This window comes from Lycorma delicatula, chromosome 4, assembly GCF_047948215.1.
Source record: "Lycorma delicatula isolate Av1 chromosome 4, ASM4794821v1, whole genome shotgun sequence".
Classification (NCBI taxonomy): Eukaryota; Metazoa; Arthropoda; class Insecta; order Hemiptera; family Fulgoridae; genus Lycorma; species Lycorma delicatula.
The window spans coordinates 63,426,907-63,445,485 of record NC_134458.1 but is presented as its reverse complement, the minus strand read 5'-3'; the positions used below and the strand labels follow the sequence as shown (position 1 = coordinate 63,445,485).

The following is an 18,579-nucleotide window of genomic DNA, read 5'->3' as shown; positions in this document are numbered from 1 at the left end:
AAAATAACTTTGTTAAATGAGTAATATACAGATAAAACTTTTAAATTAAACTTGTAGAGAATTTAATTCTGAACAAAATGATTAAGATAAGTTGAATAAAACAAAGAAAAGTTAGAATGATTATTAATGGAAAAAAATCTGATGATAACAGCTGTATTGTTTTATAAATGAAGACAATTTTATCATTTCTTTTATTTAGAGAATGTTTTCAGGGTCACTTTTTAAAAAATGGAAACCTTTATTTGCAAAATCCTTTTCTTCAAAAAAAATTAAAAAAAAAAAAAAATTAAAAAAAAAAAAATTATTTAAACAGTAGCCTCTAATCACAGATATTTAAATAACTGCAGTTCCTAACAAAAATTGATACAGAAATGTATTCAAACTTGTATGCATTAAAGCGAGATAGTTAATTTGAATAAACTGGAAGGAATTATACCATAATAAATTAAATTCTGTAAGTTGCTGAATGTTGAAGAAATTTTTGTTAATTCAATAATAAAGAAAATTATTTCAACTAAATGTTAAATGAAATAATGTATGTTAGAGATCAATAGCCTAAAAAGTAAGTCACTGCAGTCTACCCATTATAACAGTTTTTATCTTCATAACATCTATAAAATCATGTCAGTGTAGAGGCATTTTTGGGTACTCTCTAGCAATAAAGAGCACCATCAAAAATTAATTTGAGATATCAAGAATCTACAAATAACAATACTAGCATATAGACGATGCTACCCAAAGTGCTGAAATAAATTATGTTAAATAACAAAGACACAGGTTTCTTAAAATGATTTTCACATAAATTTCAAATAATTTAAACTTTATTTGCAAAGTTTTGTGCAAATGTTGAGTCTTGGGTAATTTTTAAGATATACATACATATACATTAGATACACAGTCTTACAGGTAGTGATGTCTTATAAATAATCACCACTACAATGGCATCATCACAGGTTTATTATTATTATTATTATTACTTTTTTCTTACTTTATACCTAAATCATCATTATATTTATTATTATTTTTATTATTATAATTATTATTATTAAATTAATTTACGATACATCATGTCTATCGAATGATGTTATCAAAAGTCATAAGAAAACATATTACATTCGGTTTGCGACATGTCTGTTAGCCCGCGAGACATCACAACAAATTCCAACATTTACAAAGCATATTATTTACATTATAAACAAAGTAAAAAATAAAATACTAAGCATTAAATCAGTTCAAAGATTGTTTTTAAGGCATTATGCAGTTTAAACTTGACCTATATATTAATGTCAGATTTGCATTAACACTCACTGTACGGCTGATGAGGTGCAGTCCGGCAAGAGTAAAGCTGCGAGTCCGGCTGAAGATGACAAACTACAGTTTCACCATCAAGAACAGCTACTGTGCCAGTCTGATGGCGAGTCTGCTCTTTCAAGCGGTGGCGAAATGCTACATCGAGAGCGGTCTGGAAGTTTCGGTCAGGTGTGAGAGGATGTGGTGGTGAGTAAGGAATAAGAGGACGATGATCACCGTAACTACGAGATGACTGGCGAGACATATCGCTCTGTCTCCTACCATCCTCATCACTCATATCACTCACTTGAATATCATTGCCTTGTTCGCGCTCACGCTCACGCTCGCGTTCACGTTCACGCTCACGTTCACGTTCTATTTCCTCATAGACAGGATCTTCTTCAGCTCTTGCTGATCCTACTTGTTCACGAATCTCAGTATATGTATGATTCCATGGAGAAGCAGGTCGATGCTTTCCACGATGATGTAAAGGTGTCGTGGGTGGAGGCAGGTGATGTAAAGGAGGTGCCATGTTGTAAGTGCGTTGCCGAGGATTTGTTAAGGAGACTCCCACAGCAAGGCTTCCTCCATATGCTCTTGGAGATTCTTCCTGCTCTGAACCTCCGTGACCAGAATCTCGACTGTATGATTTAAAAGAAATGTTCTGTGAAAAGAATTCAATTAAAGTTTTAATTAATTTTTTTAATAAAAATCAAAATAAATATTGTACATAATTCAAAGACTGAAAGCATTATTTAGATTTATAATCTAAAAAAAAAATTGATAAACAGCCATCAATTTAGTGATCATAAATTAAAATTCTGGCATCTACGGATGATAACTTTTAGTCAATAAAGCACTATTACTGTATAGTAAAATACAACAGTACAATAAAAAAGTTAATCGAAACAAAAAATGAATTTCTTGCAATATTCTATCAATTTTAACCCATTTGGTAACAAATTTTTCAAGGAAAACAGTGGTTCTTGTAACAGTATCTTTTTCAAGTTCCTTTTTGCAAAAGTAATGCATGTCTATGAATAATCAGTTCTTAAGGGTTAAAACATTTCCATGCAATAAAGATATTATCAAAGATTGTTATCTTATGTTAAAATATGTTTTTAGAATAGATTATTAGAGTAGTTTATTTATAAATAATACTTTTAAAATGTACAGTTTTTTTAAGATAAGCAGTTTGTAAGAAACACCAAAAAGAAGGAAATTTTTAATCACAAGAAATTTAGAAAGAATTTTACACAACAAAACAAACGAAATTTACTCTAGTTTTATTTAACTTCATTTAGAGCTTTACAATGAAACATAATTTCAATCAACTCAATAGCCAATAAATTTTCTACTGTTACACAAACATAGTAGATATGCAAAGAGAATAATTCCATTTAAACAGTCAGAATTGATGTAAATTCAGAAAAAATCAAGGAATACATTTTATTTCCTGACAAAACATTTAACTTGAGATCTAGAGAATTTTCATATGAAGTACATTTTTAAATCTACATGGATGGGTGTACTCATCCTTATTTATCTCATTCAAAATGCGGGATGAGGCCTGTCAAAATTACTAGATGGGTTAAAATGTTTTAATTTTTGCTTATTATCGGCAGATAATTTTATTTGTACTACTGGTTTATGGATTGTAATCAGAAGGACTCACTCAACCAGATAGTAAAGTGATCAGAAGTAGATAAACTGGGCAATTTACCATATAATTCAGTAACTAATTAATAATCAATAGCACAACCACATTAGAAGTTACACAATGAAAAAGGTAATAAAGATTACTATGTTTGATTGATGGAAGACATATGATAAATAATTTTGAAAAATTTATTAAAAATTGGTTTTAAAAAATTGCTTTATATTTGTAATTTTTGGATATGTGTCAAAATGTAAATGAAACTTCCTTAATGCAGATAATGTATTATTCTGAATCCAGCACTACAAATAAAAACATTTATCACCACTGTGAGAAGTAAAGATAAAAAAACCAATAATATATTTGATGGTTTATGCGTGCACTTTTTCAAATAATCTTTATAAGTAATTTGCAGTTTAAATTAGCTAAGCTTAACACATTCATGAATATGTTCAAAAAAACTTGCGCAGTCAGACTGACAACCAAGAAGGTCAAATCGACTGACATCAAGAGAGTTTTCTCAACTTGAGGTTTACAGAAAAAACACAAACAAATTTGAGCACTGTTTAATTATTTTTTCACATATATGAAAACTAACAATAAATGATGCAGAAAATTTATACAAAATAAAAGAAAAATTATTCAGATGAAAGAAATCAACCCTTGTAGCTGCTGTATTATGTTCAAGAGAATATAGCTTAGTCACTATATTATTGGAAGATGCAACAACTACCTGGTTAATAACCATCACTCATCAAACCTTAATGTAAAATATTAAATTTCAATCCACTTTTATAAAACATTATATTCCCAAAACACCAAGAACATGCACAAAACCTGTATATCACTCAGTGAAATATAGAAGATAGCACAAAGCAATTCAAGATCAAGTTAAATAACATAACAGATACACAAGCACATCATCATTATGTAAACAGTGCAATCTATTTCATGAAGTGCTGTAATGTTAATAACAAACAATACTTAATTCTAATAAGTTGTTCTAGCACAAAAACGTTTAAGTTACAAACATTAACAAACAATAAGTATACAACACAGCACCACAAAATGAATACTAACTAGTCTTACTATAAAAACCAAAATACAACTATACAATCATCATATTTCATTTTTTAATAAAAGATAACAATAACTTTGTTTTAATGTTTTCTAGCAAAATGAATGCAGGAGTTGTGAGAGACGATTGTAAATTTTCCAATACAACTATTTTAATTGAATATAAAGTCCCTCTGATTTCCCTCGATAGACCTTACTGTATTAAACAGTACAATACACAGAAATGATGGTTGTGACCACACTCTCCAGATATGTTCACAAAAATATTTAGTACAACTTCTGGCTAAAGATTTTATGAAAAATACTACATATATGATATAATCACAAAGATATAAACATAATATAAAACAAAAATTAAATTTATTTCATCCTGAGAATGAATTCTCAGCCACTTGTTTTCTTTTTTTTTAAAGATGAATAACACTTTAAACCCATTCATAACAACGATGCGATACAATTACAATAGCATTCAGATACTCTTGTGAGAATTAAGGTAATATATCTCAGACTTTTTTATTCACAGGCTAGCTTAAATGCAGCTCAGAACAGTTAATATTTTGCTCAACTGACTGTTGAAAAAGCCTTTGAGTTGGTTTTTTGATTCTGATATTTTGTTTTCTCAAAATAATTTAAAGATATTTAAAACAGGATGACTCAGATTTTTGTTAAATTATACTAGTGTTTCCCTTTCAGTAATTTATTGGTTTTATTACAGTTAAACTTTCCTAATTTTTTTACAAAAACTTAATAAAAACGATCACCTTCAGTAGCACAGTTCAACATAAATACAAATGTAACAACATTAAATTAATTTTATTTTTAGTACTGTGACATTATCTTACACGATTCATTCTGAATTTATTTTTTAGGACTGCAGTTTTTAAAAACTGTAGTAACATGAAACAAAATACAAATGATAGGTAAACTATCTACTGTTATTCACGTATACCTTTAGTTACGTCTCTATACAAGAGCCAACATTTTCCAACAAAATGCTAAGCCTGGCACAAGGTTTTTGAATTTTTATATCTTAAAAGTCTTCCTCCCTGCCACAACTGGTCAGTGAATAATATAACAGCCTGATTTTTTTTTCTAATAAAAATATATAGTAACCACCAGGCATGAAAACTCAGTTGTAATATAAACATATTTAGTAAAAATTCATCATCAAAGCAGTGTACTCTTGAATTTTCACATATATTGCATATCAAGAACCTTCATTTTATGGACTTTATGTCTAAATTGGCACTGTAAATAGTACATCATACAGACGATTATAAAATTAAAAGGCCAAAGTTGCTCTATTACAAAATTAATGGTTTAGATTAAGATTTTAAAAGGACAGGAGGCTTAGTTTTAGCTGACAAGCACATCACCCACTACTTTGGCTTATAAAATTGTTAGGAAACAGAGTAATTAGAAAGTTTAACAGGAAAAGTTGCCACTTCAATAAAGAAGTAACTCATCCTGCAGGCTGCTGCAAAGGGCCAGCATAGCTTCACAAATGGAGTGAAGGCAAGACTGACACAGTTCCCATGATAACTGATTGAGGAAGAAAGGATGAAAACAAGGAATGGGAAAGAACAGAGGAAGGGGATAATCAGACTCACAGGACTGCCTCCAGTTTTAGTATTTTATTATCTTGCCTAGTGCCATGTTGTTAGCTTATTGTAAAATAATCTGCATGTGTATACATTAATGCAGATGCTATTGCAAAGTATGGATCTTTTATAACATCCTGTTAGCTCATCCCTACAACTCCACGTCAAAAGGTTACGGATTGTTTCCAAAATAACACAGCTTGATGTAAATGAAGAGACAAAAAGCAAGGTCATTATGCAGTTATAGTCACAGGTGTTCTACGACTCCAGAATATGAAAACTTATGTCCAGGCACAAGTGTCTATAAAATCAACAAAAATTATGCAGAAAAGATAACTTATGAATGAAGAAATTTACTTTTCAATCGTTTTGTTTTATTGAATTAGTATCTTTACATATTCATGGTAACTCTGATGATAACAATTTTCATCTTAATATGTCAAAACTTTATCATTTATTTAACAGAACTGTGGCCTATGTTTTAATGAAGGTAAAGAACTTCAGTCGCATTTATATCTATTTCTGTTGGTTTTTAATTTAATAATTTTGTCAAATAAAGATTTTGCAGTGAACTCTGTGAAATAAGCATAAAATTGATAGTCAAAGGCAATTTTAATCTTGGGTCATGTAGCTCACTCAAGTTAAAAGAGTTAATGTCTGGGTAAGTGGTTGCATGGTACTAATTTTAAAGGGTTATAATTAGCATAAATAAAATATTTGTGTAATCATCCATTTAAAAAAATGTTAGCTTAACAAGAACACTTAACACACACACACACACACACACACACACACACACACACACACACACACAACACACACAGATGATTAAAATAAAACTTTATATACATAGTACAGATTTTATATGACATATAAGTAGATATTTGATAAAAGGCAAGTAATAATAACCACAATAAAATAATATAGGTAAGCAATCTATCAAGAAAAAGAGGAATTTTTAAAATTGTAAGATAATGAAAAAATGATAAGGATAAAACCAACAGTAATAACTTACAGAATAAAAAATACTGATAAGAAATTTATGAAATGGATTCAATACTTAAATTAACTTTTTTTTTAATTCCAATCTCATAATATTAACACAAAAATGAATATCAGCATTACTTTTTGAGTTGTTTTATGTAATAAATAAACTAAAATAATATTAGAAAATAAAATAAATTACTTGTCCATGTCCAACAGATCAGATGAACACTAATAGTAGTCCTAAAAAGTTAATATGCACTATATCTATAAACATCTATTTAATCATTCTTTAGCATACAAATTATGGGAAAATTTTGAATATATGTTTATAATGTTAAGGTTACATATTAAACTAATAGTAAAAAAGAATAAACAACACAATGATACATACTAAACACTAAAACAAACAAAATAAAAGTTAGATTTTTGTTGTAAAAATTTTGCTTTAGTACAAGAGTTTTCTACTAAACACTACACTGACCTCATACTCTTAATGATAAGACAAGGGAAATTGAATCAATCTAAATGATACAAGCACCTACTCATAAAACCAGTTCACACATGCAAAGGTAGTGTATATAAAAATGAGATTAGGTAGAGACCAACATTAATGCAGTATAATAGCTAAGAACTCTTAAATGATTTTCTTTTTATAAAACACAAGAAATGTACCAGAAAAAAGTTACTTTACACAAATGTGATTCATCTGGTATCAGTAGAACACTGATGAGTTTATAATAATCCTTATCATTAATGATCACTCTCTTAACAAGCAACTAAACAAAAATCATAAGCGATTTAAAAATCTATTCATAGTATGGTAAAAATTATCACTTTTGGATCATGTAAAAAAGTAAAGAACTGTAAAACGCATGATCGAGTAAAAGATAAAAAGTAACCATTACACAAGAAGTGAAGATGTCATAAGTTTCTTTATCAACAAAATTCTACACAGTTCACTATAAGGAACATCAGAAGGTGATATTCTGCCAAAATAAACCCATGCTTTTCATGACATGCAAGAGAGGGCACATCCGTGACACTGAAGCGGCTCACCTTCCATGTGAAAGGTTTATGAAGCGGTCCCCATGTGGTTGCGGACTTAGGAATATACGGTCTATCAGGACAAGGACAGACAGGAAGTGAAGGATGAATCGGTTGTAAAGGAGATGGCGGCCGAGTGCTGGTACCAGGCGTGGGCGCAGATACGGATGGAGAGGCAGGGGTCGTGTGGTCATATGACAAAGTGGTGACACAGCCATCCCCCCCTCCCATGTCCCCGCTCTGCAAGCTCCACCCGCGGTGCAGGAAATACTACAAATAGAAACACAAATATTACTATTTCCGATAAAATTTAATACAAAAACCTATAAGGGGAAAGCAGAAACTAAAGATACAAAGCCAGTAGTCGAGAGAAAAAATTACTTAGTTAAAAAAATTTCAGTTACATTGATCGATCACCTAGACTTCACCTCACTTAAGAGGCCAGGAAATTCTATAGCAGTACTCTAGCCGTGCAGTAGATTTTTATAAAGACAGTAATGGTTCTTATTCCTGCCACAAGGCAAGAAAATATATCTGAAATTCATCATTAACTGTGTTAGTATTTTATGACCGGTACAATTACAGGAAATATTGCAAAAAAATGACTTAAACATAAAACAGGAGAACTGAATGTTCACGATGAACATCAAAACAGAGAGATTACTGGTCATCGTTAATGACTTCACTCAATAAATTTAATGCTCACAAATGTTTAATGATGGATAGGGGTTTACTTCATGAACACGATCAGAAAGTTTAAAACTGTTTATGGTGATTGAGAAATTAGACTACTGGAATCCTTCTGCACAATCAGGACCAAAAATATTACCTGACGAGATAAGTCAAGCAGCTATAATACAATCATTTATTACCATGAAACTCAAATCTATTTCTGGAGTTCAGAGTAACAAAGGAATGTAGCACTGTTATTTTACCAAACATCCAAAAATTAGCTGTTGTCAGCATAAGTGTTTTCTATCACAGAAAAAAAATCTCACCGTCAACATTACTGCCTAAATATTAATAATGGCAACCACTTTCTAAAGAAAATCGGGCTCTCTTTTGACAATATATGACCTACATGAGACATCACATGTGATATTCCATACTGTGACACATAAAAAGAATTTGATGAATGATCCAGAAAAAAAAGTTAAAGATTGTGGTGAAAAGTTGTCAGCTGGACAACATATAGAACTAGACATCCAGCATAATCCTCCAGATGAAAATCTTGGATTACTCTCCTCAGCCTTGATACAAGTATTGCTCTTCCTACATTTTAAGAGGATGAATGAATAAATTATGGAGACTGATGATAATGATGAAACCAAAGATGAGGTTATAAAGTAGCTAACTGAACAATCAGCAGATTTTAATGAGAGCATTTAAGAAGTTTGTCTATAGATTAATCAAATACAAGAAAACCTTGATGTACTTATTGAAAATTGAATAAATGCTCTAATTTTAAAGTCTTACCAAGTGTTTTAATTCTTTTTCTGGTCTTTGTATCTTTACTTTCTGTATGCCCCATCAGCATAAATTTCAAATAAACATTTATACAATTATAAAATAAAAAAGTAAACATATAATACTACTACCAAGAAAAAATATTTATCGCATGAATTTTACATTAAAGAATTATTTATTAACACCCATCAGAAACACCGATATAGTAACTGTACTGGCACAACAGTACATTCTTTTAATTCCTAAAATAAAAACAAATATAAAGAGATACTTTACATCAAAGATAATTCATTAAGCAATCAAACAAAAATAACTTTAAAAAAAGGAGGGTAACAAAAATTATGAAGTCCTTAAATAGTATAACAAATATTACAAGCCTATTATATGAGCAACAGCAAATAATTTAGTAATTTAAATAACGGTCAATGAGATCCATCTTATAAGTATTTGTTATACTTCAAATACAGAAAAAAATCTGCATTTTACCAACATATGTAGTTAACAAAAACGTTTTTATTAATATTGTCCACACTTCTCTGGGTAAAAAAAAATATAAGTACTATCATAAACAACTTAACTATTGTCTTTTACGAAAAAATACCCATTATTTTAATAAGATTATTAAAGTTCAATTTTTAAATACAGAGATAATGTAAACCTACAGTTATAATCTTAGATACAACAATATTAATAATCTTATCTGAATAAAAGAAGCAACTGATTACAAGAGAAAGAAATTAAAATTCATTCACACAAGATAACTGATGCTTATCTGAATAGAAAAAAATTAATCCATGTTCTGAACTTCAGCAATGACATTACCATTTAGGTAAAATTTTCTATGGTAGTAATGAACAGAATCTGTAATGAGTAAAAGAATACTACTGATGTATAATAAAGTAAGGACATAAACGTGCAATTAATAGGTCAGAGTATATCAATTAAAATTACATAAATTATGTGCACAGAAAATTAGATTACCAGAAATCATATTTTTCATGTTATACATGGATGGAATACAGTTACAATCCACTGAACACAATGACATTTTTTTTTTTGAAAGTTTGTTTAAAAGTAACAAAATTCATTAAAATAAAATTTAAGTAAACCAGACTTTTGTTTTTAAAATTTATTAGTACACAATAAAAATACAAAACACATTTACATATTTTCTACAAATTTATTGCAGTTCACGTTTTTCACATGTGGGGAGCTTGTGGATTCCTTCTTTACAAAACATTTGAGGAAGTGTCACAAGCCAATTGTGCATGAACTCTACTTGAATGTTGCTCTGGAATCTATGTCTTCCAGTGCCTCCTTCAACTGCTAAACAAAAAGGAAATCAAGGCGATAAACCTGGTCTGGGAGAATGTTCTAAAGTTTTCCAGTAAATTTCATCCAGTTTATTTCAAGTCCTAAGGCTGTGTGAGGCCTGGTGTCGTCATGAAGGTGAATCACATCTCTGATTGTCTGATTTGTACCGTTTGTTCCTTTAGGCATTTTCACTTTGTCCAAGAGCTGTCAGCAGTATGTAGCATACTAGAATGCTTGTGAAGAAAATCAACAAGAAATATGCCTTTCCAGTCCCAAAAGACGATTGCAAGGACTTTTCCATCTGACATATGTTTTTGCCTTTATAGGGCAAGGCTATTCACTACTATGCCACTCCATACTAACAGATTTTAACTCAGGAATGCAGTGATGGACCCATTTCAACACACGTACTATTTGATCTAGAAAATTATTTCCCTATAGTTTAAATTAATTCAGAAGCATTCAGTATATTTTCTGTCAAGTCTGTTTCTGATTTTGAGTCAAAAGTCTTGGAAGCCACCTCACACAGACTTTGTGGAACCCAAGGTGCTTTATGATAATGGAATGGGCACTTCATGAGTGTTACTCACTTCCAAAGCAATTTCATCAATCATAAAGTGCCAATTATCCTCAATGAGGTCACATATTGATCAAATACTGTCATCCGTCTCAGTTGTTCTTGACTGCATACAGTGACTCATTTTTATAGCTTTATGCCCTCATTTGAATTGTCTGACCCAGTAATAAACTTGGGTTGTGACATTATATCCCCAGACTTCTTCATTCAGTCTAATTAAAATTTTGGAGGGTTTGGCACCTTTATTAGTGAGAAACCGCACAATAATATATTATAAAACCAATGATGGAACCTCTTGTCTGACATGAGGCTACTGACCAGAGAGACATGAATGCCAAGGCAACGGAGCTCCATCTTCCCACCACATCTCCACTGTCACTATACCTCTGTACCAACCTACTCATATTCGTGTGTGAGCCAACAAGACAAAAGTCAGGTTTATATTTGACTGTCACTCTTAAGTACAATAAAGGATAAGATGGTCCCTTTACAAATCAGAAAAAAATTAGTTCCATAAATTTTAACTAAAGAAATAGCCTTTCTTTATGGAAATTGTAGCACACAAAATAGAACAAGAGTTTTGTTTGAAGTTGAATTTATTTTTCACTCTCTAAAATGTAATTAACGGAAAATAAATATAACTTCAGTATAGTACTTTATGTATATATAATTAATTAAACTACATAGTTACAGTGCAAATTATAAACTAGCAAATCAATAAACTTTTAACAATAATTACTACAAATTATTTAATTTTATATGGTCTCACGACACATAAAATTTGGTATTGGGTATTAATAGGTGATGATGCACTACATACAGTGTAGACTAAATTATATTTTATAATGATTAGCAGGCCTAATTCTATTCAGTAAGTACTTTGACCATAAGTATGGTTTTGTGAGAAAACTACATATAGGAAATAAAGTCCTTATGTAGTTTTATTGGAAAAAAAAGGATTGCAACCCAACCAAGCCCAATAAAGGAGGTGCTTTTCTGGTGACTACTAGAAGGTGGTAGCTAGCCCCAACAGATGAAACTAGAGAAACAGAAAACTTAACTCGCATGGTATTCATTCATGAAAAAGGGAATAAAGAAATAGGGCTTCAAACTCAACCCACAGAGGGACTGAATTTGTTCATGGAAGAGAAGGGTAGTTTACTGAGAGCCTGTTTAGAGCTTATTCGATTTTCTGATTCGTTGAAAATAATTACATTTAATAACATCAGAGAGAAGTCATAATTTTATTTTTCATATAAATTCTTACTACGAAATTGTTATCCCCCCCTATGTCTTACTAAAAGACGATTATTTGTTAGTAGCACATACTCTACTAAACAAACAGAAGTGTGTTTGTACTGAAACACACTAGCCGGTACTGTACAGTCATTTCAAATACCGAGCTGTATTTTATTTACATTTAGTGATGGCTATCGTTCAAAATTTTCATTAGCATTTATCATTTTATAGTGTTTTTCTTATCAGATTCAATTCATTTTCTTCTTAAAAAGATCTGTAACGGTAGATTAAAAGTATTTATCTAACAGTGAGAAAGCAAAGGTAACAGAACACAAAACCAGTGTCCATTAAAATTTTAGTTGAGAAATTTAAAAACAGTAAACCTCAAATTTATGACACAATAAAACAAGGGGTTATGGTCAAATGCTTACTGAAGTTCATGAAAAACTAAAGAAATTGAAATCATCTGAAAGAAGAAATAAATAAATAATAGTCTGGGAATGGTTTGTAAGCATAGAGTAAAAGGAATGCCAGTCTGTGCTCATTCAATCTGAGGCTCTTAAAGTTGCTAAATCATAGGTAAACCCGATTTTAAAACTTCTAACGGGTGGTTGAATAACTTTGAAAATAGACACAATACTGTGTGGAATAATGACAGGAATGAATTTTCTGTTGTAAATTTGAAAGTCCGTAAATGAAAGCAAAATATTTCTAAATTATTAAAGTCCTAACAACATCTATAATGGAGATAAAACCTGTCTATTTAAAAAATTCAAATGTTCTTATTTCAGTCGACCAGCAAAAGTGAATGACAATGAGAAACCTATTGTAATAAGTAACACAGCAAAACCAATTACTAAAAACTGAAATTGTAATTCTACTGCAATTCAGAAATCAAGAAAGTAATAGTGGTAAAAAGAACTTATTTAAAAATGACAAAAATAAAACTAAAAATGTGTTTTAATTTTCTTTAGAAAATTATTTGCTACCTGTTAACCGCAAATAAAACAATCAAATATTACTCGTTTGTTTTCTGTTCAGTACAACAGTGATAACATAACCAAGGGATTAGAATGTTACTTACAAATCTGTAGTCATAGAAGATGATATAAGACACAAAAAATGAATTTTAAATTCTGTTATTCATAATACAGTAAAATGATCTACAACTTGATATGAAAGTTAGGCATAACTAGAATGCCTTAATTGAAAACAAGTGTTAGGTTCATTTAAACTACATCTTTTAATGTAGTGTTATTAATAAATAAATAAATAAATTTTAAGAATACTTAAATTAATTTTTCTAATTACTGAATTTAAAGTTTTGTCCTAATTAAATTACTATACTATTCTGTAAAAATTAAACTGTTGAAATTTCATTATTTTTACATGCCATTTGTAAAACAGTAAACATCACACAGTGCTAAGATAAGCAACATTTAACAATCTACTTTTTTATAGTTTTGCTTAAATAACTATTAACAATAAAAATACTATTTATAGCTAAAAGTGAATGACAAAATAATATTTATTAATAGGATTATTATCTGATTTGAACTTCTAACTTGTGGTAATATGTGACTGCGATTAAAAGTATTATTAAAATTGAAATGTTATCATCAGTTGCAATTAAACAGGAACCATATTGCCACAATGTAACACACTCAGACTATAACTCCTACAATCATTTTACATAGATAAAATATTGTCTATGTACATTTTTTAAAGCCATATACCACTCTAATTTCAAATCCTTATTAATAATTATGATATTCAATTAATAAACTCTCACTAACTTAAAAAAAATCTTCTAAGAAATTTAAAATGGAAGCAGCTACAGCACTGTTCTATCTCCGTAAAATGGTTGTATAGCAAAAAATAAACAATCAGCTAAATCAAATAAAAAATTGGTAATTGCATCCAAAACTAACAATTGCATAAGAATTAAATGTAACTAATGAACAAAAATTCAAGAGTAATTACAAAATCAATCTAAAACACAATATTAACAAACAAATTATTACGTGGTATATTTTCAATTGCATTTGTAGTAATACATCCTATTTAATGTTTTCAATAACAGCATAATCCTCTTAAGGAAAGGAATTCTTCAAGGAAGTATTGTTTAATTAAAAGCTGCTTTCTTCATTTTACAAAAAAAATATATTATCACAGGTCATCTTCATTATAATTTTCTTCTTTATGTTTATTTCTAAAGTTTAATAAAAATTTAGCTGATATAGATTTATAAAAGTTTATAAGCTTAATAAACTTAACTTAAAACTTTGAATGTACATATGTGAAGGTATTTCTGATGTATTTTTATTACGGCTGTATCAAATCAATGTTGTATCATCTGCATAAAGGGTTATTTGACTCTTTTTAACTCATAAATGCTTGCTCACTGATATATACTAAAAATAATTGGATCCAGCTATTTTTTCCATTTTTAAAATTATTTTTAAGAGATTAAGTTCACAATGTCAAAAGCTTTACTTAGTTCTAGAAGGCTGATATAGCTTTTTCTCTTGAATCGATTGTATGTAATTAAATTTTCTAAAAAATTACTAAACCGCTTTTTGCAGATTTCCTTGTACAAACCCAAGTTGTTCTGCTATCAATATATTACACTAAGATGAGATTGTGATCGAGTCTGCTTTCATCATTGTTAAGAATATTATAAAGGATGCTTTATAATTATGAAAGCAGACTCTGCAAGACCACATTTTTTAACTTGTTTTTATCATGGAGTTTATACAAAGTCTAATTCTGGCTATCTCAAATTGTTCAGGGACCATTCCTGCAGCTTCAAGTGATGGATCGTACAAATATCCTAATTCATTCTCTAAAATTTATTAGGACCACAATATTTCATTTCTACCTAAACATTTATTATTTTCTTTGAGACTATTACTTATCAATTTCTTCCTTTATGACTTGTTCTAAGACCACCGAAGATAATTCTGGAAACTACCTCAAACAGAAATTGAATCTTCATTGCATGACATGACAAATTCTTATTTTATATAATTAACTACTGCCATCTGAAAGAATTTATTAAACAAACCACTGAGTCCACTGCCATTCTGATAACACATTTTCATTACAAAGCTGTATTTCTGACAGTCACTACTGCCTGAATCAACTTATTCCTCATTTCCTACTCTCCACACAACTGCAATAATTTTTTTGCAATTTTTAATTTTTTACTTCTTTGAACTTCACTTCCATATCTTCTTCCCAAATGGTTTTTGTTGCTTTCCAACAATTATATCTTTCTGTAACTTTTTCTCTTAAACAAAATAACTATTTGAATATCCATCCATTTTTGTTTTTAATTTTAACTTAATTTTCCTCAACAGGACAAGCTTCAATGAAATAATACATAAACAAGTTAATAAATTTATTATATTTCAAAGTAGGTTTGTTTTGTTTGATTGGTCTTCCTTCTTCAAACTCAGTTCTAATTAGCTGGAATAAAGCTCTTAAAAAATGTTGTTATTTTATTTAGTCTCTACTTTTTATCATTTATTTTTTGAGAACCAATAGCTTGCATTCACAGTCTGATAACTTATTACTTTCTATAGAAATCTGACTGTCAGTTAAAACTGTTAAAATATTGTCTATTATATTTAAGATTGGTATATCTGTAATACTGCAAATATATCTGTAACTCTAGTATAAACGTGAGTGATAATTTGAAGGTTGTGTGCACTTACAATATTTTTAATTCCTTACACATTTTGTTACTTTCTTGAAAACCACAATGTTTGATAAGGTGATTTAAAAAAAAATCTAATCATATGATTTAAAAAAACTATAAAATCACAATTATTTGAAATATATTAAATAATTTGATGTGATGCTGTGTATTTTGCATAGGATTTTAGTAAAAATCTTATTTTCATTCTGGGCTCAGTGAACTTTGAAAATTTTAAGTTAAAATTACATTTATTAAAAACATCTATTATAACTCAAAAATATTTTTATTCCATAGTCTTGCTTCAGTATGTTTGTGTGTGTGTGTGTGTGTGTGTGTGTGTGTGTGTGTGTATATATATATATATATATAATACCTTGAAGTGCTTAGATTTTATGCAACCGCTACTGTTTTACACCATTTTTTTGAGTGAATATATTATTTTTTTTAATTTTTTGTCTATTTCTTTAAGCTCATTTTCTACATTTCTGCTACTTCATTAAAACATTTTTAGGCGTTGAATTTACTCAAATTTATTTCATTAGTAAATGGCATAAAGTCAACTCAGTTAATTTAATAAATAATACACTTTTACTGGAAGTGCTTAAATTTAAATCTTATTTAGTAAAATTTTATCTTTTTAACCTTTCATTTATGAGGTAAATACAGAGGAACTCCCTTCATTTAATCGGAATATAATGGCTAATCAGATTCCAAATTAGGAGAAATTTTGGAAAATAAATTCAAAATTAGGTAGACATTAATATATATTAATACACCATATTAAAAGATCTTAAATTCTATAAGTATAAAAATAATTAAGTAGAAAGAAATTCATAACTATATAAAAATGTATATATTAAATTAAAAATATACTTCTGTATATAAAACATCTGATGAATAACTCGGCTTTGGTATACAAAGAATGAAAAAAGTGGTTTGTTGTTATAACATAAAAATATTCACTCGACTCAAACCAGATAACACAACCACTTTTGCATCATAGAGCATAATACTTAAAACACTGGGCTTAAGATAATAGATCTCATTATTCTTCCATATCTATTTTTAATAATCTCGTAGATCCATGAATTTATCTTAAAATCAAGATCATCCTAAAATTACAAGATTTCCTTTTATAAATAAATATTACTCTGATGATGAGTTTATTAAATTGCTATTAATTAAATAAACCTTAATTTCAAGTATACTTAATGTGAACTTAAGTACATACTCAAACACTTACTAATTACTGATTTTAAAATTATTTTATCGTATATAGATTTTATTTATTTAATATCTTTACAATGTTACATCAAAATAATTTTGTAAAGTACTTATTTATTTTTATCATACTGCTAAAACCAGTTCTCATTTTTTTATTTATAATTTTGTACATTTGTAAACATATGATTCCCAATACAAGCTATTAAATAATGTGTAACAGATTTCATGATTTGAATATAATTTTTATTCCTCCTTTTTCTTTGTTTAACAAACCAATGGAAAAATGCTTCATTTAATTATCTGTATGTAGTCACTTCCAATGATTTCTGTTTAAACTCTGATTAGTTACAAGGTATTTTTCAAATAAATCATTAATATAATTTATCTTTTAATTTTATCAAATCTGACACTGTAAAAGTTATGACATTAAATCTGCCACAGTATTTTTTTAAACAGTTCTTTATCATCTATTTGTCTTTGTCTAATTATCTTTCACCTTTTTTTAGTTTAAATAAGTTTAAAAAACCCTTTTGTTTTCAGCCATGATCACTTTAATTTAAAATAATAAATTGAGCTAACGGCAAGTTAACTTGGACTAAGAAATAGTAGCTTTAATAGCCTAGTATGGTAAATTAAGATAAAAGTGAGAAAGGAAATTACACACACTCTGACCCTAACTTACTTAATATCAGTTAAGAAACTGATCCTTTAAATGATGAGGCAATTTATACTCTGTAGAATAGTACTTTGTAAAAATGAAGAATTAAGCTGAACAAACGAGTGTGAAACAGTACTGTGAAAAAACTGTTTTGGTTTTAAACATCCATACCTATCTGAACTTCACAAAATATAATGGAATGTTTCATACATTTATTACCTCTAAGAAAACATCTTGAAGTTAAGAATGTAAAGAAACAAATTATAACAGAACAGTAAGTCTAAGTTTTATAAGCATAATCGGTCGATAAACAATAGTTCATTTTGTTTGCCTTTGAATAAATGTCGGTTCGATGAGCATATGTAGTTGTAAAATAAAAGATGGAAAAGGAAATGAGACAGGCTTCTGCTGCCTGCAGAAAGACACACGTACTCAAGTGATGCGTGTGTGCGTTTTGCCCTCTCTGGCACTAAAACATCACAGTTCCCTCACCAGTGTCTAAATAACCCTTCCAACTGTGCAAAAAAGCATGCTTACAAATTAGATTTACTGGCGTTGCATGAGTATATAAGCTTTTACATTTTGAACCCAGTTTAAAATTAAACTATTTTCTCAAATCTATTCAACACTAAAACAGAATTTAAACAGTTAACCCTGTTCGGGTTTCAGTTAGGAGGGGTTTTATGGTATAAATAAGTTTATCATTCTTATTTTTTAAATTAACACAATGGTGTACAAATT

The 18,579-nt window shown here is 29.2% G+C and overlaps 1 protein-coding gene across 7 annotated transcripts in view; it reads right to left on the bottom strand.

The window, feature by feature from the left end:
- Nucleotides 1–803: 803 nt before the first annotated feature.
- Nucleotides 804–18,579, bottom strand: part of LOC142323466 (latrophilin Cirl-like) — a 292,270-nt gene continuing 274,494 nt past the window's right edge. For 4 of the 7 annotated variants that reach the window (XM_075363116.1, XM_075363115.1, XM_075363113.1 and 1 more), the window contains exons 16-17: nucleotides 7,669–7,926; nucleotides 804–1,954 (exon numbers count right to left, since the gene is read on the bottom strand). In XM_075363116.1, coding sequence (XP_075219231.1) covers nucleotides 1,298–1,954; nucleotides 7,669–7,926 — 915 coding nt within the window. In that variant the 3' untranslated portion in view covers nucleotides 804–1,297. Of the gene's footprint in view, nucleotides 1,955–7,668; nucleotides 7,927–18,579 lie in introns of those variants that run through there. The other 3 variants (XM_075363117.1, XM_075363119.1, XM_075363118.1) reach the window with 3 other exon arrangements.